The 24,524-nt window shown below is 36.7% G+C and overlaps 1 protein-coding gene across 4 annotated transcripts in view; it reads right to left on the bottom strand.

Moving 5' to 3' along the window:
* Positions 1 to 24,524, bottom strand: part of TNKS2 (tankyrase 2) — a 62,846-nt gene that overhangs the window by 25,777 nt on the left and 12,545 nt on the right. For all 4 annotated transcript variants that reach the window (XM_022569357.2, XM_089897922.1, XM_022569356.2 and 1 more), the window contains exons 2-14: positions 24,118 to 24,342; positions 21,676 to 21,771; positions 19,518 to 19,554; positions 19,261 to 19,336; positions 18,779 to 18,873; positions 16,718 to 16,784; positions 13,984 to 14,170; positions 12,790 to 12,911; positions 10,384 to 10,475; positions 10,218 to 10,296; positions 7,087 to 7,258; positions 4,746 to 4,825; positions 674 to 819 (exon numbers count right to left, since the gene is read on the bottom strand). In XM_022569357.2, the coding sequence (XP_022425065.1) occupies positions 674 to 819; positions 4,746 to 4,825; positions 7,087 to 7,258; positions 10,218 to 10,296; positions 10,384 to 10,475; positions 12,790 to 12,911; positions 13,984 to 14,170; positions 16,718 to 16,784; positions 18,779 to 18,873; positions 19,261 to 19,336; positions 19,518 to 19,554; positions 21,676 to 21,771; positions 24,118 to 24,342 (1,474 nt within the window). The remainder of the gene's footprint in view (positions 1 to 673; positions 820 to 4,745; positions 4,826 to 7,086; positions 7,259 to 10,217; positions 10,297 to 10,383; positions 10,476 to 12,789; positions 12,912 to 13,983; positions 14,171 to 16,717; positions 16,785 to 18,778; positions 18,874 to 19,260; positions 19,337 to 19,517; positions 19,555 to 21,675; positions 21,772 to 24,117; positions 24,343 to 24,524) is intronic.

Raw genomic sequence — 24,524 nt, 5'->3', positions numbered from 1 at the left:
CTAACCACTCAACTGCCAGGGAATTCCCAAGAATTATATATATATACTTTTTTTTCCTTCTCTTTTTTTATTTTACATCTTTAGTGGAGTATAATTGCTTTACAATGGTGTGTTAGTTTCTGCTTTATAACAAAGTGAATCAGTTATACATATACATATATCCCCATATCTCTTCCCTCTTGCGTCTCCTTCCCTCCCACCCTCCCTATCCCACCCCTCTAGGTGGTCACAAAGCACGGAGCTGATCTCCCTGCGCTATGGGGCTGCTTCCCACTAGCTATCAGTTTTACATTTGGTAGTGTATATATGTCCATGCCACTCTCTCACTTTGTCCCAAGAATTACATATTTTTAAAGAAAAATAATTTTGAGATAAACTGGAAGAATTCAAGTATCCTCAATGCAAACTGAAAAATTTACCACATTGAAAATCAGCATCACACTATTGTTGTAGTCTCCTTGGCCATTATAAAAGGCATTATGCAACTAAGTCTTTATATAAATGCTACTCATCATAAAATCTTAACTGAAATTAAGAAGTTTTATTTAAGCCAGTTAGGAAGCAGACTTCTCTGAAAATAAAAGAACTACCATCTATCATAAAAATGTTTTCAGATTTTCCTAAAAAGGTCAGATAAAGGAACAGAGAGGCCATGGCAATTGTTGGTACTTGCCCTTTATCTTTAGCGTGCACATCAGCTCCGTGTTGCAGCAGATATTCCACCACAGACACCCGATTATAGCCAGCTGCAAAATGGAGTGGCGTAGACTGACGCCCTTCAATGTCTCTGCAGTTGACACTCTGAGCAGTACACAATTTCTATAGGACGCAACACAGTATACACAGGATGTTATATATTCCGACTTCTTTTCATTCATTTAGTAGAAATTTCAAATGTCTGATTTATTTTCTTGTCTCATCTTATCAGTATTCTCATACACATGATGCTACATATTCTGACTTGTTTTCATTCATTTAGTAGAAATTTCAAATGTCTGATTTATTTTCTTGTTTCATCATATCAGTATTTTCAGAAACTCTTTGCTATTTATTCTTATTTCATCTTGTCATTTATTGAGAATCCCTCTGGTGTTCTTATCTAAAATCATCTACCTTTGCTAAAGCTAGTAGGTAAATTTTATTACTACCATTACTGCTATATACATAAAGGTAACGCAAGTACCTGAAAGCAATCATAGCTTTCATTTTGTGAAAAATGTATGTAGAGATACACTGGATCATAGAAGCATGATGGCATCACCTGGGAACTTGTTAAAAACTCAGATTCTCAGACTCCCACCTACTGAATCAGAATCTGCACTCTGACACGATCTCTAGGTGATCTGTAAGCACATTAACGTTTGAGAAGTACTGTTCTAGAACAGTAGTTCTTAAATTTTCATGTGCAGTAGGTGCAACCTCCAGATTTCCTAATCCAGTATGTCTGAGATGGGGCCTGAGAAGTTGCATTTCTAACAAGCTCCCAGGTGATGCTGATGCTGGCAGTTGAGGAATTACACTTAGAGAATTATACTGTACTATATGGAATGAATTAACTAATAGAATGCTATTGGTTAGGTACCATCCTTGGGAGAATTAAAAAAAAGTCACTCAAAGAATTTTTTTTGTTTTGTTGGTTCAGATGAGGAAGTCTAGCTGAGAAAGGCTGTCAGAGTAACACTCAAAATACTCAACAGTATTTTGCATGAAAAGTATGAACATTTGGGGAAGGAAAGCAACACAGATAATAAATCATGGTGTTCAAAAAAAGTCAAGAGTATTTTAGTAAAGAATATTAGTAAAAACCCTTCCCTCCCCCACTTTTTAAAACTACCCTACCCTAAAAGCAGGGATAACTTTAAGCCTAATAAACCAAAGGAGCCAGCTATCAGTGGATTTATCTCAACAGGTTTAGTAACAGGGCTGATAAAGCTCTTCAGTGCTTCCCAAACAAGATGTCCCACCACTGAGAAACAGTGTTTCATGGGTCTGAAGCCAGGCTCTAGGAATGAGTATTTTTAACACGTGTCAAGTGCTGCTAGGTTTGGTAGTTATCACTGGCCACTCTAACTCCCTAGCTCTCAAGTTTAATTTTGTCCACTCAGACAAGTTTTCTAATAGTAAGCTGTCCAAAAAGTATCTAGCCTGATAGCTCACCAGTAAACAAACACAACCAAGCACATAATTAAGTGTTCATTGGGTAATATGTCCCAGTGATTCATACCAAGCCACCTGTCTAGAGATATACAAGGAATAGAAAGGTTGTTGGAGATAAATTTCCTCTAAGTGACTTTATTATTTTTTTAGTTAATTAATTAAATTTATTTATTTGGCTGTGTTGGGTTTTCATTGCTGCGCATGGGCCTTCTCTAGTTGTGGTGAGCAGGGGCTACTCTTCATTGCGGTGCACGGATTTCTTACTGCAGTGGATTCTCTTGCTGCAGAGCATGGGCTCTCGGCACGTGGGCTTCAGTAGTTGTGGTACGCAGGCTTTGCTGCTCCGTGGCATGTGGGGTCTTCCTGAACCAGGGCTCGAACTTGTGTCCCCTGCATTGGCAGGTGGATTCTTAACCACTGCGCCAGCAGGGAAGTCCCTCCTCTAAGTGACTTTAAAAGCAGAGGTAAGGGAAGACAGCCTAATGACTATCACAGGGATAGAGAAAGGTCTTCCTCAATTCAATGGCATTCTGTTATTCTCTAAGTCCAATTCCTGCCCCCAATCTCATCCTCTCTTCATCTATTTCTTCCTCTAGGCTTCTTCTATCTCTGTGAGAACAAAGCCTGGTCTTTAATATTAGATGGACTGAATGTAGTTTTATGCTCTTTAACATACGTAAGTAGATGAGCATTACAATTTTTTATCACCACCTCCACCCCACGCACAAAAAAATCAGCTAGTTGACTCTAACTCCACCTGCCCAACTTATCACTCCTCCAGGAAAAAACTCAGCTCACTACCCTTAACTCAAGTGATTTGTTTTTCCACAAGTCATTAGTCAGTAAGAGAAACAAAATCCCCCGTTCAATATCATGTTAACCTTCTAATTAAGGGCATGAGAAAGTAACTATGAAACAAGTCAAACAATAAAATTGCATAATAGCATTTTTCTTTCAAAAAATGAAATTATTAAAAAAAAACCCTTAAATTATTTGGAGATGATTGTACTACCTACACACATAAAGCAATAGGAAAAGATCACATGGACTTTTAAATCAACTTCCAGAAATCTCTTTATTTAAAAGGACAGTGAATAAATGTCCTCAGAGCTCAAGTTCTGATGAGGCCAACATTCACATTTTGTTCTCAGGAAATGTAAAACTGACTTTGTGGGGTGGGTCTGTTCAGGATTAACAACACCATATAGAAATATAGTGAAATTGGTTGAAATAGAGACTTCTGCCATGAATCAAATCAATAATTTTAGCTTTTTATAAAATTTCTTATTACCTATCAATGCCCCCTCAAATAGGACCTAGCACTGTTTTGAAAGTCTGTGGGGGAGGTGTTGGTGGGGAGGGAGGGCACAACCGGGCTTCCCCCCACCGCCCCAGCTTTGGAAATTAAATTTAACATTATTGCATTACTGAAGAATTATCTGGGCTTCCCTGGTGGTGCAGTGATTAAGAATTCGCCTGCCAATGCAGGGGACACGGGTTCGATCCCTGGTCTGGGAAGATCCCACATGCCACGGAGCAACTAAGCCCGTGCGCCACAACTACTGAGCCTGCGCTCTAGAGCCCGCGAGCCACAGCTACTGAGCCCGCGTGCCACAACTACTGAAGCCCGAGTGCCTAGAGCCCGTGCTCTGCAACGAGAAGCCAACACGCAATGAGAAGCCCGCGCACCGCAACAAAGAGTAGCCCCCGCTCACTGCAACTAGAGAAAGCCTGCACGCAGCAATGAAGACCCAATGCAGCCAAAAATAAAAAATAAAATAAAAGATTGTTAAAAAAAAATTATTTAATCAAGAAACATGCCGAGTTAATTTATATTAGTTGACCTGAAAAGCAGTCTTGCTCTTTCAAAATTTTAATGTTCTGAGTTATTTAGCTGGATATACAGTTTCTGTAGGTAACAGAAATATCTGGTATAGGCATTGAGACGTTACATATGATTCTACAGTAAAAGCAAAATTTGAGAAAAGGTTATTCTAGGGAAGACTGTTATAGGAGATGGGGGCCATAGACGGGCTCAAGTTGGCTCTTCTGAGAAAGAAAAAAAAATATTTCAGTCCAGATAAATTGAAGATTATTAGGAGACAGCGTCTCTGAAAGGTGGTGACACTATATTATTACTATATTTAAACACTGGGTCCTCACAGAGGTAGAGGGGGCAAAGAAATGAAGAAACCAGAAAAAACATATAGACAGAGGGATACATTTAGTTTTCTTCCTTTCCTGTTTTATGTGTCATATGTAAATAATAATGGACAATAATTTCATATACCTTATTCTTTTAAAAGGACAAATGAATAGGTTCTTTAAACAAAATGCATTCCCATAAACACGCAGTCACAAATTTAAATTTGTGACTATGATGTATTTATTGAGATGCATGTGAAACTAAAAAGTTTCTTTCATTACCCAGCCATCCTTATTTGCAGAGCAGAACTAGATTAGCATTGTTTACCTTTTAAAACAATACACATATAAATAACTAGATTTTTCATTCTTACAGTATAGATTCATTAAACACTGTCAAAATAAAAACACAAAGTTAACAAAACTATAAGATTATGTCTTACTTTTACAGTTTCTACATCTCCAGCCTTTGCAGCCTCCAGCAATTGTCTGTCTGCCTCTGAATTACCTAATGGGATACCCTCTAAAAAGAAAGAGAAGTAAAGAGTGATTAACTCCCATTTGGAAGGTGGGACCAAATTTTAAGGAAGGCATCTTATCTGAGAGTAAAGTTCTTTTTATAGTTTGGTGATAATTATGTAGGGAATCTCCATGGTAGTAGGCGAAAAGCAGTAAAAACTTTTGAAACATTACATATGTCAAACGTATGTAGATGTGAATAATAATTATAAAATGAGATTTAAGTAATATAAAGGAACATAATGTAATGAAAGATGGCTTGCTCTATAACCAAGTCAGTTGACTGGGGGTAAAGTATTAAATTAGGAGAGCAGGGCTTCCCTGGTGGCGCAGTGGTTGAGAGTCCGCCTGCTGATGCAGGGGACACGGGTTCGTGCCCTGGTCCGGGAAGATCCCACATGCCACAGAGCGGCTGGGCCTGTGAGCCATGGCCGCTGAGGCTGCGCGTCCGGAGCCTGTGCTCCGCAACGGGAGAGGCCACAACAGTGAGACGCCCGCGTACCGCAAAAAAAAAAAAAAATTAGAGGAGAGCAACAGCTAGATATCTTTCTGCCATCGACTAGCTACCTGAATTGGAGCAAGTCACTTGAACTTTCTGGGCCTCTGATTTTTCCAGTTCTAAAAAGAGAGAAGTTGGACTAGAAACATCTGAAGTTATGTTCAGGTCTGAAACTCTATGATTTATAGCTCATTTAAAATCTCAGAGGAAAGGAAGAAAACATGTACCTTGTTCTCAGAGCAAATAAACTTCAGATGGATTAAAGATGCTAAGTATAAAAAAATTAAACCTTAAAAATACTAAAAGAAAATACAGGTGAATATTTTTTGTCTTGGAGCAGAAAAGCATCTTAAAGCAGTATATCAAAGGCAGAAACAAAACTAATTTGGAAAAATATCTGTCAGGCAATAACACAGCATTAAACAAAATCATAGGCAAAGAACAAAATGGGAAAAATACTGCAACATAAATCTAAGAAATGCAAATTAAAATAATGAAATACTGGGCTTTTTTTTTTCATCCATTAGTGGGCAAAGAGCAAATGGGGAGTTACACTGTCAATATTTCTATAATTTGCATTTTAAAAAGAGTCTATTACTTCTGTAATTCACATACACGCACATAGACACACATTCACCCAAGGAAATGATTAAGAATCATAATACCTGGGGCTGACAAGGAAAACAGGTCCTGTCACATACTACTGGTAGGAATGTAAAATGGTATGTAACAGTTTTTCTAGAAATGATTTAACAATCATGTTAACCTTGACTTGGAAATTCCACTTTGATAACTGACTCTAAGAAACTGGTTGGAAAGGTAAGTAATAGCACTTAGTATAAAACTAGGAAGACTGTAAATGTCCATCACTAGGTAACTAAATAGGACTAATGTTATTACCCCCAAAACTGACACTGAAACAAATGCATGGTATACGGGGAAGTAAAGGCAATTTTGAGAGCAGTCTTGTAGTTAGTTCACAATTTTAGAAGTTCACAGGAGATCTTATTAATCTGCCTTCATCTATTCAAGCAGTGTTTTTCTCAAAATGTAGTTTCCAGACCATAGGCATAAGGATCATCAAGGGTGACTACAAAAGGTACAAAAGGCTTGATCTGTTACATTTCTTCTCATTTGAGCTTTGAGATGTCAAAGACACTCCATTAAATTCTAGTAAAATACAGAGATATAGGCAAAGACACTAAAATTTATGGGACCAGATTTCTAGGCTGAAATGTTTAACCTATGCCAAATGTATAGATATCTGATCTAAATTGATTTGATTTTAAAATGTAATAAGTATCAGTCCATTCAACAGTTACATGTAAGTCAAATAGTTGGTTACCTTGTACAAATTCTATATGCTTTATATGAAGGATCTAAAAAAGAGTGAAGAGGCAGGGCCAGTCTTTAGAGTACTATTTATCACTATGGTTGCTCTTCTGAGAGACTTCATCTACCCTTTTCAGTTTTCCTTTCTTTAAAAAGAAATAGCAACTGTTGTGTCTCAATTTTAAAACCTTTCTAGATAAAAACTTAAGAGACAGCTATATACTCACAGAAGCTGGGCAGCAAATGCTACTGGAACAAACTCATAAAAGAATTACAACATTTGGGCATTGAGTACAATGAGTTGATTAAGAAGAAGTAACAGCCAACAATTCTGAAAAATTTTCTTTTCACTACCAACTCCTACATGATATGTGAAAAAAACTTAAAAGGTTAATTTAAACAATAATAATTTCATGGAAGTATTCATTCAATACCTTGAAGAAGTTGCTGCACATTTTCATTTCCCATCTGTAAGGCAGTAAAGCCCTGAAGGGATATAATGTTAGGATCACACCCATAGCTTAGGAGTAGGCGACAGGTTTGTAGATGACCACAATGCGCAGCTCTGTGCAGAGAAGTCTGACCGAGATTGTCCAGAGCATTAACCTTAACAATCAGAAAAAGGTGAAGTTAGCCTGCGGTACAAAATTTAAAATGATCTACTCATGTATCCAGCACTTGTTACTAATTAAAAAATCTCAATTAATTTCTTATGAAGCCCATTATCCAGTGCCAAAGAAAGTATTTTTGCTCAAATCTAGAGTATAAATTCACCAATTCATGAAGGTCCAATTTTTGATTAAAAATATTGAATAACAGTTGTTTAGCACTGAAGTACTCAATAGATTCACCACATTTAGAGTGAGACACTGCCTAAGAAAGTCTAATGCATGTACTTTTATGGATCTCTGAGGTGCAGAAACGTTGAGAGACTAACCCCAAGATAACAGTCGGTAACAAAGCCAGACACTAAATTAGCATTAAAATACTTATTTCTATTGCCTTAATCTTCTATCTTATTTATCAAGTAAAATATAATCTGTACGGATAAGGACACTATGGTATATTCACACAATGGAATACTTCTCAGCAATAAAAAGAACAAACTATTGATACGTGGTTCAATCTCCAAAACATTATCCTAAGTGGAAAAAGTCTTACATAAAAGAGTATATATTGTACGATCCCATGAAGGCCCAGAACAGGCAAATCTAATATATGTTAGAAAAAATCAAAATGATTGTTGCCTCTAGGCATGGAGACTGCCTTGGATGGGACATTGCCTCTGCCATGAGATAATGTTCTCTATCTTCAAGAGTTCTGGTTACACAGGTGTATGCATTAGGCAAAATTCAGTAAATGTACATTTAAGATTTGTACATTTCATTGCATGTAAATTTCACATCCAAACAAAGACTGTAAACAAATATTGACCTCTAGCTGATGCCTATTAAAAGAATTTAGGGAGAAGTGTGTAGTAACTTGCGAATTACTTTGAAGTGTGTCAAAAAATAAGACATTGATGGATAGAGAGAGAAATTGATGGATATGTAAGAAAACAATATGGTGAAATGCTAACGGTAGAATTTAGGTGGTAAGTATATAGTTATACTCTGTAAAATTCTTTCAGCTTGGTTGTATTTTTGAAATTTTTCATAATTAAAAAAAAAAAATCACCTGTAAGACTCCTCCTATCTCATCCCCACCCCCCCGCCCAGGAAAATAATTCTTCGAAACCTAACTGAGAAATCAAATTCCTCAGTAATCAATCATGTGACCACTAGTGTTTTGAGACACTGTCCAATTCATATTCATGGAATCGGAGAAGACCTGAACAGGATTACATAGTAAGACTTTCACAATGAATCTAAAAGTATCCTATGAAGAGCTAGTCTCCATGCTTACAGAATCAGAAAAATCAACTTAAAATGCCCAGAGCAATTAATCTGTTTATTCATGTACCAAAATTCACTGCGATGTGAACTATATATCCACTTGAAAACTTTATTTGGGTGCCACTCTGTGTTAGGGTTATTAGGGTGACGAACTCGTCCTGGTTTGCCTGGGACTTTTCCGGTTTTAGCACTAGAAGTCCTGTGTTAAATCCCTTAGTCTTGGGACAAACCTGGATGGTTGGTCACCCTAGACAAGATTGTTTCACTGAGCTTCACAACTCAAATTTAATATGCAACCAGATATTCCTCAAGTAATGCACCACATGTAAAAAAAAGTGCAATCAACGAAAAGTTATAGGACAGACAGACAAATGAGATATGCCAAGCAGTCAAGCAGAAATAAACTTTATTTTTTCAATAATTTACAATAGGAAAGATTGAGATTATACATTATCAAGAATTCCCCCAAATAAAAGAGAAATTAGGACACTGAGAGTCAACATAAAAAGAAACTGTAGAATTCTAAGTGGTTCCTTGAGTGGAAACACAAGGAAGGACAGATTAGAAAATCATTCTGCAAAGTTCATTTAGAGAAGAGCCTCAGGGGTCCCCAAGGGGTAAAGGGATCTCTATTTCTTTCTTCTCCCTTCATCACAGCAGCTCAATTCTATTATATAATGAATTTCTACCACAGATTTTGTTTGAAGAAAGCAACAATCAATGGCTATAAACTGAAAACTGTTGAATTAGGTGACTGTTATCTCTTCCAATCTGAGATGCTATGTGTATTGTTTACTGAGTAATTTTTTTTTAAGTTCCTGGGTAAGAAATAATGACTTTTAGCCTTGATGAAAACCTGATTATTCCATGAATAAAATGCTTTGTTTTCTTTAAATCCACTTGACTTTTTTTTGAGGTATAGTTGACATACATTATATAAGCTTCAGGTGTCCAACATAGTGAAATCACCTTGACTTTTAAACTTAAGTATACCGTTTCTACAAATAGGAAACCAATATTCTCCTAATAAAAATTATAACTCTTATAAAAATGTTCATTTGGGATATTCCCTAAAACCATCTTACATGCCACATTTTAGAATACATTTCTCTATTGAATGATCTGGAATGAATGACTTTTGTGATTGATTTTAAAAAAATGCTTTGTGTACAAATGCCAACTATAGAATTTCGCAATATGAGGAGCTACGTTTTTAGTCAAGTTACTTAATTTATTTCCTTCTGTTCCATGATCTCTGGCTTAGTTATGAAATAAGAGAGGGTAAGAGAGACTGTGGTTGGGGTAAATAACAGGAGTTATCATGGTAACCAAGCAACAGAAGATAACAGAAGAGAATCCCAGAAAAGATGATAGGTCAGAATAAATATGTCTGGCTGGGGATATTCTTGAGTGTATTGTTAGAAAAAGAAGGATAACTTGACCAGTGGGGTGTGGTTAAAAGGAAGGGAGAAGGAAAGATATATAGGAATAATGTTTCTTGAGTAAATCCACAGACTTTCTAGCAGAAAGATATAGAAAAAGTATCTGCAGAACTAATCTGAGGGAAAAATACCTATGAAAGAGTAAATAGCTTGGGAAGTCAGGCATTTCACCTGCTAAATAGAAAACAACTCACTGGATTACCAAAGATTACCAAAAATGAAGTATACCTTTGCTTCATGTTTCACCACTACTTCGACAACATCGTTATGAGCTTTCTCAGATGCAACGTGTAGAGGAGTCAAGAATCTTAAAAAGAAAAAGTCAGCCGGACAATGAATGTATTTTCCAAAAATAAAAGTGTCAATAATTTTTAATTATTAAAAGCATACTTACTCTTTAGTCTTTTCATTGATGTTTGCTCCTTTTCTTAGCAACAGTTCACATATTTGCTTTCTTTTGGGATATGGAGATGCGGCAGCACAATGCTAGATAATTTAAATTGCAGCATTAATCAAGGACTATACATAACTGATTTTTAAGAACTTTCGTGTTTCCCATCAAGAACAATTAAGAAGTTATTTCATGTCTTTGTTTCATTTTTGACTTAACTTTGCTCTTCAAAGACTTTCTTTTGGATAGAATGTGCAATGATCACCAAATTCTGACAGGGCCTGAAACCCCTATTTAGCAAGTGATATGTTATTAAATATTTTGATGAAGCTTCATAGTTGTCCTATATCTCTGAAAAAGCTACTCCTGCTGTAATGAAAAACTTAAATTGTGACCAACAGTCCTTTCAAAACTGTTCCCAAAAAGCATGGTGTTTATGTTATTTTTAAAGGTTAATAAAACACCCCAAAGGTTGGGATTTCTTTACATGAAGAAATAACACAGCACTTGTCAGCTCTGGATTCTGCTTAGAAAAACATTGATGGAATACCCAACAAACTGGGTGGTATTTATATCTTCCTCAATGAGTTGCTCCAGCAGGATAAGGACTTTGAATTACTTGTTTGGTAAAATCAGTGGTAGAAAATTATATACTCTGAGTTGGAGGCTGCAGGATCTATGTCTATGATGTATCAAGGAGAAAAGGAGATAGGAGATAGGGATTTGCCAGTCATAAACCCAATAAGTATCTCATGGTCATGTCTCAGATCTTCGTCTCTCCACCATCCAGGATTATACCCATACACAACAGGTGTTCAATAAATGTCAGAATGAGTGAATGACTAAATTAATGCATGAAAGTTAAGTTAAAACTGAAACCTGAGATTTCATGGAATAAAAGTTCTGGATAACTGTCAAGCTAACTTGCGCACACATCTAAACATAGTACATATGAAATGTGTCTGATTTTAACCTATTGCTAATTATAAAGCTTATCTGATCTTCATGACTTTGCTTCAGATTCATTCTTTGATGTTGTTGCTGTCACCAAAATCATTCCTTTGCCCTCAATAAAATCATTTCTAATTGGTGAACACAGCTCTTTTGGTATGTTTTGAATAATCATCCCAGGACATCTATCAGGATGGCACAAAGAATGGAAAATAGTTTATAACCAAGAATTCTTGAGTTCATCCATTTCAAATTGCACCCTTACTCTTCTGCCCCAACCTGTTACAGACAGGGCCTGTAATCTCTGGAAACCTGGAAGACAATGCCTCTGCAACACAACTATCTACCAACAGTTAATTCCCTGTATTTTAAGGTTAATAAAAAAAATTAATCGTTTAATGGTAGAATACTCAGAGGAAAACAACACGTAGAATTAACTTTTCAGACTGGAAGATTTTCCAAGTCAGTTTTTCCAAGTTTCCCTGTACCATCTTGATACTGTTATGATTTAAATTTTGCAGTGGTATTTCTTATTAGTCTGCAACTTTGCTATTTTTTTTTTAAAGTAGCAAAAATTTCTACAATGTTTTATAGATAGGTTTCTACGTAAAACTTCAGAGTTTATATCATGGCATAAGGAAGAAAATTAACCATAAAGGATATTAGGTAAGTAAGGCTATTACAAGTTAAATCTTCCCCTAAAGACATTAATTAGTGTCATCTTCCCTCACCGAAAGCACATTCTGCAACTCATACAGCTTTGTTCCTTTAAATTTCTACTTCTAAGGCAGCCTTTGATCACAACATTCCCTTTCCTATCTTCCACCACTTACCTCTACTAGCTTCCGTTCTTTTCTTACTGCTTTTCCATAGACTGCCCAATTCTCATCTACTTTGTTACAGCACCACAGAGCTGACATTACCTCTATCAGAGAAGCTGCCTCTACTCACACAGATACTTTACTCTCACAGTATAAAGGGGATATATACAGACTTTAGATCTAATTCTGAAAAAATGACAATACCAAAAGGAAAATCAAGTGGCTTTTATCTTGATGGCAAGATTATTTTCTTTTTCAGTGGGTTCCAAATTTTCAATCATAAACATTTATGCTCTTTATAATTAAAAAAAGCAAATGATATATACGATTTATGATAATAGAAAAGTCATATATAATACATGCCAGTATGTGAATAAAATTTTTGTCTGGAAGGATGTGCAAATGAACAACAGTACTGCATTTTGAGATGTGGTTGTCTATTTTTCTGTATTGTTTGAAATTTTTTCTTTATATACCTACAGGCATTAATTCTTAAAAAGCACATATTTTTAAAACAATACTATTATTAAAAGTAGGACATTATGTTAGTCATCCTGCATCACCAAAAGAAGACATTATGATTAACTTAGCATGTTTTTGGTTATTTCATTTTAAAAACTTAAATCTGAAACATTACCAATGCTGTTTCATGTGTTTGAGGATGCTTAAAATTCACCATTTCCAGAGAGAGATGTTTTTTGATTCGTGTAACATCAGCTTCCCGTGCAGCTTGAAGCAACGAGTGACCTTTAAATTCATCTAGATGAAGAAAAAGCATTTAAATCTGCATGAGAATTACCAAATTTATGGGACTTGCCAGACGTAGTATTTTTCTTGAACTTATTTTCAAAATTATCTACCAAGTAGCCAGAATGAAGCTCTAAAGATAGTCTCCAAATATAACCCTTGGAAAGGGAGACAGTGGTATGCCAGCTCCCCTCAGTTATGACCCAATTCATTCCCATGTGTATACAACATGGCCTATTCAAGGTCTATTTTGGTCTGATATAAGGATTATTGCTATATATTCCCAGACCAGAGAGTTCTGAGAATTTTCCAAAGCACAGAACTTTTCTCAGTGAAGAAATAAAAGAAAAGGTGATCATAGTCCCCATATTAACATTACAGCAGCAGCAGACGGTTCTGCTCACACATCAGAGAATTGGGGACTAGACTAGTGGGATATTTCTAAGAGCCACCTACTGATCAACAAATGAAAGAGGGCATTTTCTCAAGATTCCTCGCTATTATTCATCAGACTTGTGAAACCACCCATTATATTTTACTATTCCAGAATAATACAAGCTTAACACAAGTTTCCTATTTATGTATAGTAATACTATATCTGAAATACGTGGCTATTTCTCACCACTACATCTATTTCAGTTATAGACAGAAAAGCACAGAATTGCCCAGATACCAAAGAATATTAGATGGTAAGATCTGGGGACTATGTTTACAAGACAGCAATCCTACAAATAACACTTCAAAACTTCACAACAGCTAATAAGAAAGTCACATCAAAGACAGGAATAAAACTCAAATTCTTTCTTTCCAAAAGCATACCATCTATAAGAGTAACACACACAAAAAGCATTTAACTTGACTTGAAAAAAGCAAATACAAATATACTTTCTTTTCATAGCATCTTAAGAGCAAAATGAGTAGAAAACATTCAAATGATTAAATATGTTAGTGTGAACAAAAACAGATACCCATGGCTAAGGAAAATACCTTATTATTCAAAAATTTCCAAAAAACAAGAAAGAAAAACTGTTAGTTTACTGATATAACAGCTTAGCTGAATGAACATTCATCATTTTATACTTACATGCTAATCTTTCTTTTAACTGTGGTGTGGGAGCCAAGTCTATAGCACTTTTATTGTGACAATTCAGCAGTGTTGGATCTGCGCCGTAACTTAGGAGAAGAGAACACACTTCAACTCTGTTCTTGGAAGCTGCCTCATGAAGAGGAGTGAACTGCCACAAGTCCATTGCATTTACGCAGGCACCATGCTGGGGGTGGGGTAGGGTGGGTAAAGCATATACTTAGCGCTCAATTTTTAAGAGAATTTAGAATTATCAGTGGTGTGTAATTTAACAGCATGCAAGCTTAAAAAGGTTATGTTCCCAAAGGTCACTTTTCAAACCAATTACTTCAGAAAGAGTAATTTTTTTCCCCACAGAAAAACAGTCAGTGGTTGCCAGGCCTACCCACAAGTGCCTATTTAACTTTTATTGTTAAAAATAGTTAAAAATGAAGCTTTACATTTAACCTGCATCCTTTTCAAGAACTATTTTTTCCTTTCCTGAGATATAATGTACATATGGTAAAATGCACAGTTCTTAAGTATACAGTTTGATGAGTTTTGACAAATGTATATATCTGTGAGACCATCACCCAATTCAAGATAGAGGATGCTTTCATCACCCCAGAGTGTTCCCTCATGCTCCTTTTATAGACAATTCCTGCCCCCATTCTGACTGTTAGCACTATATATTAGAATTACCTGTTCCTGAATTTCATAAAAGTAGAATAGCACAGTATGGACTTTTGTGTCTAGCTTCTTTCACACAATGTTTCTGAGATTCATTCATTTTGTTGTATCAAGTTTGTTTTTATTGGGGACTTCCCTGGTGGCGCAGCAGTTAAGAATCCGCCTGCTGGGGCTTCCCTGGTGGTGCAGTGGTTAAGAATCCGCCTGCCAATGCAGGGGACACGGGTTTGAGCCCTGGTCCGGGAAGATCCCACATGCTGCAGAGCAACTGAGCCCGTGTGCCACAACTACTGAGCCTGTGCTCTAGAGCCCATGAGCCACAACTACTGAGCCCATGTGCCACAACTACTGAAGCCCGCGCACCTAGAGCCTGTGCTCCGTAACAAGACAAGCCTCCGCAATGAGCAGCCCGCACACCACAACGAAGAGTAGCCCCCGCTGGCCACAACTGGAGAAAGCCCCGCGCAGTAACGAAGACCCAGCCAAAAATAAATAAAAGTAAAAAAAAAAAAGTTTGTTTTTATTGCTGAGTAGCATTCCACTGTATAGATATACCACAATTCACTTATCCATCATCCTGTTGATGGGCATTTGGACTGTTTCTAGTTTTTGACTATTATGAATAAGTTGTTATGAACATTCACAACAACTATGAATGTTGGATACATGCTGTGATTTCTCTTGGATAAATCCCTAGGGGTGGAACTGTTGGGTCCTGTGGAAGATGTATGTTTACTTTTAGTAGAACTGCCAAACAGTTTTCTAAAGTGGTTGTATTATTTTTGTATTGCCATCAGCAACGTTTTGAGTTCCAGGGCTCCACATCCTTGCTAATATTTGGTATTGTTAGTCTTTTTAATTTTAGACATTTCCAAGTATTGGATTTGGATAAACCAGAGGTCATTCTAGCTCAACCTCTCATCAAACACAAAATCCCTTTCATAGCATTTCTGCAGAAGGCAAACCAGCTACTTACTCTTTTAATACTTTCAATGATGGGAAACTAATTCTCAACGAACACAGTGTTTTATAACTATTAGATAACTCCTGACTCTCCTGAGCTTGACTGCTCTGGTAACTGCACCCTCACCTCACTTAGTGTCCTCTCTATATATGACCTCCTCCCACTCTTATTTAGTGAACACTAGGTCTTAGGAAAACACCATTCAGTTGCCTGTAAGTCCCAATGCAATCTATCTCATATTTCACTCTCATCCACAATTAACATTCCAAATATTCTGTTAAATTCAAGATTCAGTTTTACAATAAGCAAAAGCATTACTGTTAAATGTGTAATATTATAGTCACCTTATACATTTTAAAAGGCTTATGGGCTACTCAGAGTATCTAACCATTATAGTAAAGTTATTTCTGTGGGAAAATATATTCGGTGGTAGCACATGCCCAAAAGGAAGCCGAGAGGCATTGGAAACAAATGCTCTCTTTCCCTTCTTATGACAGCTGCTGACACAATGAGGAAGAGTTTCAAGGGCAGAATGAAAGCGGAGTGAGAGAAGCGTAAAGAATGTCAAATACATATGTAGAGACTGGGGGACAAAAAGAAATGGGTGTGGGTAACATCCTTGAATCCACTCTCAAAGAGAATATAGAGCTTCTATTCTCATCCAACAGGGAGCAAAACAAGAAGTTTCTTGCCAGTCCCTGGAACCTGCTTGTTAAACAATAGCTGCCCAGCATAAGGGAGGAAGTGAAGCTTACCAAGTAAGCCTGTTCCAACCCAAAGTACAACTGGGCAGGTCTTGAAAATCTAACTGGTGGTTTTAATAACATATGGTCCACTAAAAATTACGTCTGATATTTTCAAGAGTTTTGAAACTTCAAAACTTTATTCTGATATTCACAAAATGGGACAGGTACTTTATATAAAAAATCTTACTGTATCTCAAAAATCTCAAAGCAGTCAGATGCTGATCTATCGATCATCCACATTTTGTAATGATTGTAAATACTCTTTCTATATCCACCAAGCACTAAAAACACAAAGAAGACATATATACTATGTATTTCAAGTAATATTTTATAAGGAAAGTATACAAGAACTAACCTTGACCAGAAGTTCAGTTACTTCATAATGACCATAGGAACAGGCATTGTGCAGGGGCACCAGGTCACTACAATACGAGAAGGGGGAAAACCCTGTGTTATTACAGATTCCCTAGGCTTTAATTTAATTTTAATTAAATTTACGCAAATTTAACTAGCAAATAGCTTATGTGACCTTCTAACAAAAGTGTATAAAACTTAATAATATGTATTTGAACCCTAAGTCCTAACAATTCTAATGCCCAAGTCTCTTTCAAATCCAGCCCCCCACCCCTGCCCCCACTGTTACTGCCATCCCCTTAGTTTGGGCCTTGTTTATTTCTCCCTGTACTACTGAAATGGGCCCCACTTCAATTTATCCTCCACGCTATAGCCAGAGTTTTCTAAAAGGTAAATCTGATATGGTTAGTCCTCATTTTCATGTCCTTCACTGCTACTTCCTTGCTTTCAAATGATGGCTCCAACTGTTTAGCCTGGCATACAATGATCTGACTCTCTAGCCTTACCCTTCGATAACAGTATGCTAAACCATTTAAAGTTCCCTGAACTCCATAGTATCCCCTGGGTGTAATGGGATAGATTTCCCTTCCTTCTGATTTCTACACATCTTTTCCAAACTCAGAGCTCAAACACTGGCTCTTCTTTGAAACTTTTTTTTTTAAGATTCTGTAAGGTAAATTGCTATATTCCGTAATACAAAACCGAATTCCTTCATGACGGCAATGGAGGAAGAACTTTCTATACAGGAAGGTACAGCAGAACCTTAAAATCCTGAATTATATCTCTAAGTTGCTCCTCCTTGGGAATCACTCACTAATCACCACAGACATCATCATGATGGCCGCTGCTGAGGGATGGCCACCACTGAGTGATGGCTACCCATGGCTTAGTCTTTGGTTCTATCAGTCCTCTCTGTAGAGGCTCATGGCTTTCCTCACCATTTTGATTATGATTTCTTACTTACCTGAGCGCCAATTTCATTCCCAACTATCTACTAGCTACCTCCACCCGAGTTCCCATCATCATCTCATAAAACCAAGACTTCTAAAAGTGAACGCAAGGTTTCTCCCCTCCAGGATAATTAATTTTCTCTACTGGATTTCAGTATGTGTATCATTGGGTCTCACTCATTCAGCTTCAGAATATGAAATGGAATAATCTCTACTATTCTCCCTCATCACATCCAGATATTCGACAAACCTTAACCATTCTTACACTGTAATATCTCTTGCATCTGTGCCTTCTTTTTATTTCCATTTCCTCTGCCACTACTATTGCAGACCTTAATACGCCCGAACCCCTACAATGCTCACTCTCCTAACTGCTCTTTTTGCCTCTAGTCTCCTTCTTCAATCTACCCTACACATTGCTGCCAGAGTGTGTTTCCTAAAACTCCTCTTTGCATAAAACTCCTCTTTTAGAAGAATCATTCCCCTTGCTTAAGATCCTTCAACAGCTATTGTGGCTCACAGAATCAAGCTTGAATTCCTTAGGCTAGAATACCAAGTTCTTTAAAAGCTGGTTCTTACCTACTTCTCCAACCCTAACCTTTACTTCTCCCCTATATTAATCATAGGCTTCAGCCACGCTGGTCTAGTCATTGTTTCTTAAGATATGCTGCAGTATCTGTTTTAGCACCTTCTCTCACATCAATTCTCTTGCACGGAGTGATGTTTCCTAAACTCTCTGCTTTCTTGAATTAAGTCCAGGTCAAGTATCATCTCCTCCTGAAAGATTTCTCAACCACTACAGCCAGCACTAAGCATTCCCTCCTAGGAACTCCTATAAGTGCTATCCCTTTCTATTTATCACCTCACACTTAGTAGAGAACTTATACTGTTAGGTATCTTTTCATGCCTCCTAGAGTACAGTGTAAGGCCTATGGGTGGTGGCCTTAAGGTTTTATAATTCCCTGTGCTCTCAGAGCAATCTGCATATTATAAAAGCTCAATAAATGTTTTATGCTGTTTAGTAAAAAATATGATTTTTACAAGATTACAGAGATTATCACAAGTAGAGTAACATTTAAGAAATCCTCATTTTTGTTTAAATGCTTATTTACCCTTTATCTTTAGCATGAACATCAGCTCCATGTTGCAACAACAGCTGTACAATCTTCACTCTGTTGTAACCTGCTGCCAAATGCAATGGAGTTGACTGAAATGTTAAACAGACAAATTAGTAAAATTCAATAGCTAAGAAATATGCATGAAAAGGTAAAAATCCAAATATAAAACCAGAAATCCAGAGAAACCTTTATAACTTCATTGTCTAAATAATAGTAATAGTAATAGTATTAATCTGGTTTTACAAAATCCAACATATATACTGAAGGCATAGTATAATAGTTTATAAGTTCACTATTGCAAATAGGAAGCTACCTAAATGTTCATTATTAACAAAGTTTTACTAAGGTTAAGAATTAATCCAAATTATTGCTTAAAAGAAAATGTCAACATTTTTGTCAAATGTTTTAACTTAAGAGATAAACACAATTTCATGTTACCAGGAGATGCACACAAACTTAGTTGCAAAAGGAAGTACCTTTCTGCCATCACTTGCATGGCAGTTGACATTTAATGGTGTAAGCAGAGCCATCATTTTTTCCTCATTGCCACTCCTAGCATACAAAAAAATGTATTAGCAATTTTTATTCTTTATCAGATCCTACCTGGAGACATGTATGTGACCATTAAAAAAAATTCATTCTCTTTTAGAGAGTTTGTTTATTGTAAAAAAAATAAAATTAAAAATTAAATGGTGAAATATTTATGATACATATTTATAACACTAGTACACACCTGGCGCTCTCCAAGAGTTCATCTTTCTTATATTCACCTGTGAATTAGGGAAAAAAAAAAAAGCAGAAATTAAAACAAAATTAATTACAGAAGTAATGTCAGTTTTATCCATAAAGATGCTCAGTGAACTATATTTAAAGTAGAAAAAATTGGAAATAAATGTCCAATAAATGGAAAATAGTTAATCAACAGAATACTGTGCAGTTTAAAAATATTTATATGAAGACAGACAGAATACCTCTGTTATGAAAGTGAAAAAAAGATTCAATGTTATATAATGAAACATTACCGCAACTATATGAAAACAATATGCACAGAAAGAGGAAAGCCGAGAAGGAAATAAATCAAAATTTTAACAAAGTTTGTCTTAGGGGGTAGGTTATGGGTAACCTTTTCCATTTCGTTTTTACTCCTCAAATTTCAGAAAACCAATGTTATTTGTTTAACAGACAAAATGCATTCACAACTTCATTCAAAATCAGAACAAAACAAAATCCAATATAAAAATATAACAATATCACAGAAATTACAAAAGATACTCTAAGCATCACCAATGGAACATAATCATTAACATTTTTATGAATCCAGAAGATTTTTCTACACTAAAATTGTTTTATTACAATGCTGCTTTAAATATATACAAACAGGGCTTCCCTGGTAGCGCAGTGCTTAAGAATCTGCCTGCCAATGCAGGGGACACGGGTTCGAGCCCTGGTCCGGGAAGATCCCACATGCCACGGAGCAACTAAGCCCATGCGTCACAACTACTGAGCTTGCTCTCTAGAGCCTGCAAGCCACAACTACTGAAGCCCGCACGCCTAGAGCCCATGCTCCGCTACAAGAGAAGCCACCGCAATGAGAAGTCCACGTACAGCAACGAAGAGTAGCCACTGCTAGCTGTAACCAAAGAAAAGCCCACGTGCAGCAATGAAGACCCAACACAGCCAAAAATGAATAAATAAATTAAAAAAAATATATATATATACACACAAAAACAGGACTAAATAAACTTCTTATGCCTATAGCCTTTATATTTACAAATGAATACAAGCAAAAACTTTAAAATCGATACAATTTAAATTAACATAATAAAGTGTTTATTTATTTGCTTAAATGAAATCCTAACTGGTGTCCATAATATGAATTGTATATTGATTGCTGTGCAAGGCTTCTTTTGAGCCCCAAGATTTTTAACAAAGGTAAAAGTAGGGAATAGCATGGAATAGGGAAGGAGGAAATGAACACTTAATTGTTGGTTACAATAGCTTACTTTTCTAGAACTCTTTTAGGGGACTAGTCTAAATTTGCTCAGTAATACCAGAAGCAATATCACAAAGCCCAAGCACAAAAGCTCACAGCAGAGCCCCTCAAGCTCCTGACTATTAGACATAATTCTAATGGTGATCACACAGTAGATAAGAATACAAAAAATAATATGGCAGAGAGTTGCTTCAGAGGAAATACTCTGGTAAGGGAGAAAATATGTGAAGTAGATACTACCACTCAAAAAAGCCTGACAGTCTAAAATAAACCTAAACCTAGGGACCACAGCCTTATATATCTTAATATGTTCCAAGCACATGAATATGTTCTAGTAGAACACAATAATTCTCACTCTTCATGGTACTGAAATTGATGTGCCCAGAATCCTGTTTAGAAAAGCAAGAGAATGATTATTAACACACAATTATCTACCACCCCTGCCCCCAATAAGGCAGGAATCACAAATTTAAAAGCTAATTAAAAAAAAAAACACAGAAAACTTTACCTTCCTTGGACAAGAATCAAATGTCAACTGTTCAGATGCAAAAAAGAATAGCCACTGAGGGCTTCCCTGGTGGTGCAGTGGTTGAGAGTCGGCCTGCCGATGCAGGGGACACGGGTTCGTGACCCGGTCTGGGAGGATCCCACATGGTGCGGAGCGGCTGGGCCCGTGAGCCATGGCCGCTGAGCCTGCGCGTCCGGAGCCTGTGCTCCACAACGGGAGAGGCCACAACAGTGAGAGGCCCGCGTACCGCAAAAAAAAAAAAAAAAAAAGAATAGCAACTGAACTGATACTATTAAAAAAATCTCATTGAGGTCATTAACTGACTGTTTACCTAGCAAGTTCATTCTTTATATTCTTCCCAGAACACCCAAAGAGAGTATGTAGACTTACCAGTCAGCACTGCTTTGGCAGACGGGTCTGCTAAATCCAATGCTGTCCTTCCATCTGTATTTCGAATGGTTGGCTCAGCTCCATGCTGTAAGAGCACTGCAAAACAGCAACACTACCTTTCAAAATGGTAATTGTGACAATTTGATTTTAATAAATCATTTTCTCAAAAATTCTGATCCAGGGGCTTCCCTGGTGGCGCAGTGGTTGAGAGTCCGCCTGCCGATGCAGGGGACATGGGTTCGTGCCCCGGTCTGGGAAGATCCCACATGCCGCGGAGCGGCTGGGCCCATGAGCCATGGCCGCTGAGCCTGCGCATCCGGAGCCTGTGCTCCGCAACGGGAGAGGCCACAACAGTAATTTAAAGACTTTTTATATCCTGATAGTATGGTAAATGTTATATTTTAAAGATAAGAATATATAAAATATTCCATTATTTAATGTATTAGACACATTTAATTTATCTCCCCTAAGCTCAATGTCAGATTTTCCTTTGCTAAACAAGTGACTAAGGACAGATAAAGAACTAAAAGGCAAGTTTACTTGAAAGCTTGTTTTCTCACACCAAATGAACACTGTCTAGAAAGATTATAATAGCAAAAATGAAATTTCTAAAGCTGTGGATAGCCCAGGAATAGGGATCTGCGGGATTAAAAAAAAAAAAGAAAGAAAGAAAGAAAAAGAAAAAAGCACTCTGTAGAGTTAACAAACCCCCAATCAAAATTGCTACATTACAACCCAAAAAGCATAAAAAGACTTGTGCTATACTCTGTACATATTGCTATTTGGTTATATAAAGATATTCCATCACACTGTATAAATAAGGAGCTGGGGAAAGACAGGCAAATACATGCAGAAAGGGAAGCTCAGCTCCTGTTCCTTTATAGGGTTAATGTTCATTCCACTGTACTCCTATCTCTAACAGTGATGTCCAATAGAAATAAAATGTGAGCCACATATGTAATTTAAAATTTTCTAGCAGCCAGATTATAAAAATAAAAAGAAAAAGGTTAATTTTAACATATTTTATTTAATCCAATATACCCCAAATATTGTCATTTCAATATTTACATTTATATTGTAAGCAATATAAAATTGAGATATTTTGCATTCCTTTTCTTCGTACTAATCTTTGAAATCTGGTATGTATTTTCCCCTTACAGTACATCTCAATTTGAACTAGCCACATTACAAGTCTTCAACTACCATACTGGACAGTGCAGATCTATAACTATATTTGGAAAACCCTACATTATTAAAGCTAATTATTTATATGCCTGAAACTCAGGTACCAGAAAAGGATTCTGAGCAGAGGGCAGATAACACAAAGGACAAAAACAACCAAAAAAAGATAACATACAGGAAAGGAGAACTGGACAGAGGTTACTAGGTAATCCTTTTCTTATCTTTATAAATTACCTAACCTAATTTAAACTAAGCTCATGACTTCAGTATAAAGTGATTTGGGTTGGTGGGGGGCTGGGAGAGAGAGAAAGAACAATTTAAGTCTAGCATAGAGCCCCTAGACTTTTCCTAGTGCACAGAACTGGTTTTCTATCTGTCTCAAGGATTTCAAGTGTCCCTGTTTTGCATCAGGAAATAGAGGTAAGGTAGCAGTCCAAAATCTCTGACTCTGTTAAGCTCAGAAAAGTCAATACCGGGTTAATGACAATTCTCAAATAAGCAGCCTTCTCACGTATAATTTTCTGTCAGTGACCAAACTGTTAAGCAAATCCTATTTCATTCATTAAAGTATCCTAAATGACTGATAGTTTTTCCTTCAAATGCTTCTTGACTTATCCTGCCATTTCTACTCTCCTACAACCACCCTAGTTCATGCCTTCATCATTTCTCATCTGCATTATTCTATAGCTTCCTAGCTAGTCTCCCTAATGCCATCCTTTCTACTCAGCCCTCTACCACATCACTCTTTCTAAAATATACTGCTCTCACCACACTGTCCCCTCCTTAAAAGTTATCAACGATTCCAAACTATCTACGTAACAATATCAAGCTCCTTACCCTGGAATCCGAAGCTCCTTATAAAGAAGTCACTACCTACCTTTTTGACCTTTCTCCCCAGTACTTCCTGGGAAGACTCAGGAAGGAGTGACTCAACTCCAGCCCAGTCACCGCACTCATTATCCTCTAACACTCTGTTCACTTCCACCACGCCTTCATCTGGTTCTCTGTGTGTGTTATTCCCAAGAGAATCCGTATTTCTAGAGAAGAGAAATTCTGTACTACTCTATTCTCTAAAATACTTAAGCTCAGTACCACATACAAAAAGACACTCAGTAAACAGTGGTTGGATTAATCACGAAATGTTCTTAAATACTTAAATTCAGCCTGGCAGAATTTGATCACATTAACAAATGAATTCAATTAAGATCGAGAATAGTTACAAACTATTTCAGAAAAATTCTGGAATGTAAACAGTCTTACCAATGCAAACATCAATCTTTCCTTTAATTGCAGCTTCATGGAGAGGAGTATAATTCCAATTATCACGAGCATTTGGGTCTGCACCATGTCGCAAGAGGAGATTGACTACTTCAGCATGACCAAAAGAGCATGCGTTATGAAGAGGAATAAGCCCCCCATCATCACGTGCTTGGACATTTGCACCATTCTGAAGCAAATATTCAACTACATCTTTCCGTCCAAAACCTAGAAGAAAACAAATGATCCACATTTAAGTTCTCCAAAGAAAATATATCAAATTAGAATCAATAAGTACAAGCCATGCTAAAATGTTTTTGGATGCAAAACAGTAACAGATTCATGAAATATATCATTAACTAATCTTAATTAGAAAGTCAAAGGGTCTCTCCAATACATCAGGTAGTACT

The sequence above is a fragment of the Delphinapterus leucas genome, chromosome 16 (assembly GCF_059928025.1).
Source record: "Delphinapterus leucas isolate spDelLeu-1000000601 "Yukka" chromosome 16, BTC_Dleu_Yukka2, whole genome shotgun sequence".
Classification (NCBI taxonomy): domain Eukaryota; kingdom Metazoa; phylum Chordata; class Mammalia; order Artiodactyla; family Monodontidae; genus Delphinapterus; species Delphinapterus leucas.
This window is presented reverse-complemented; position numbering and strand designations above follow the sequence as displayed.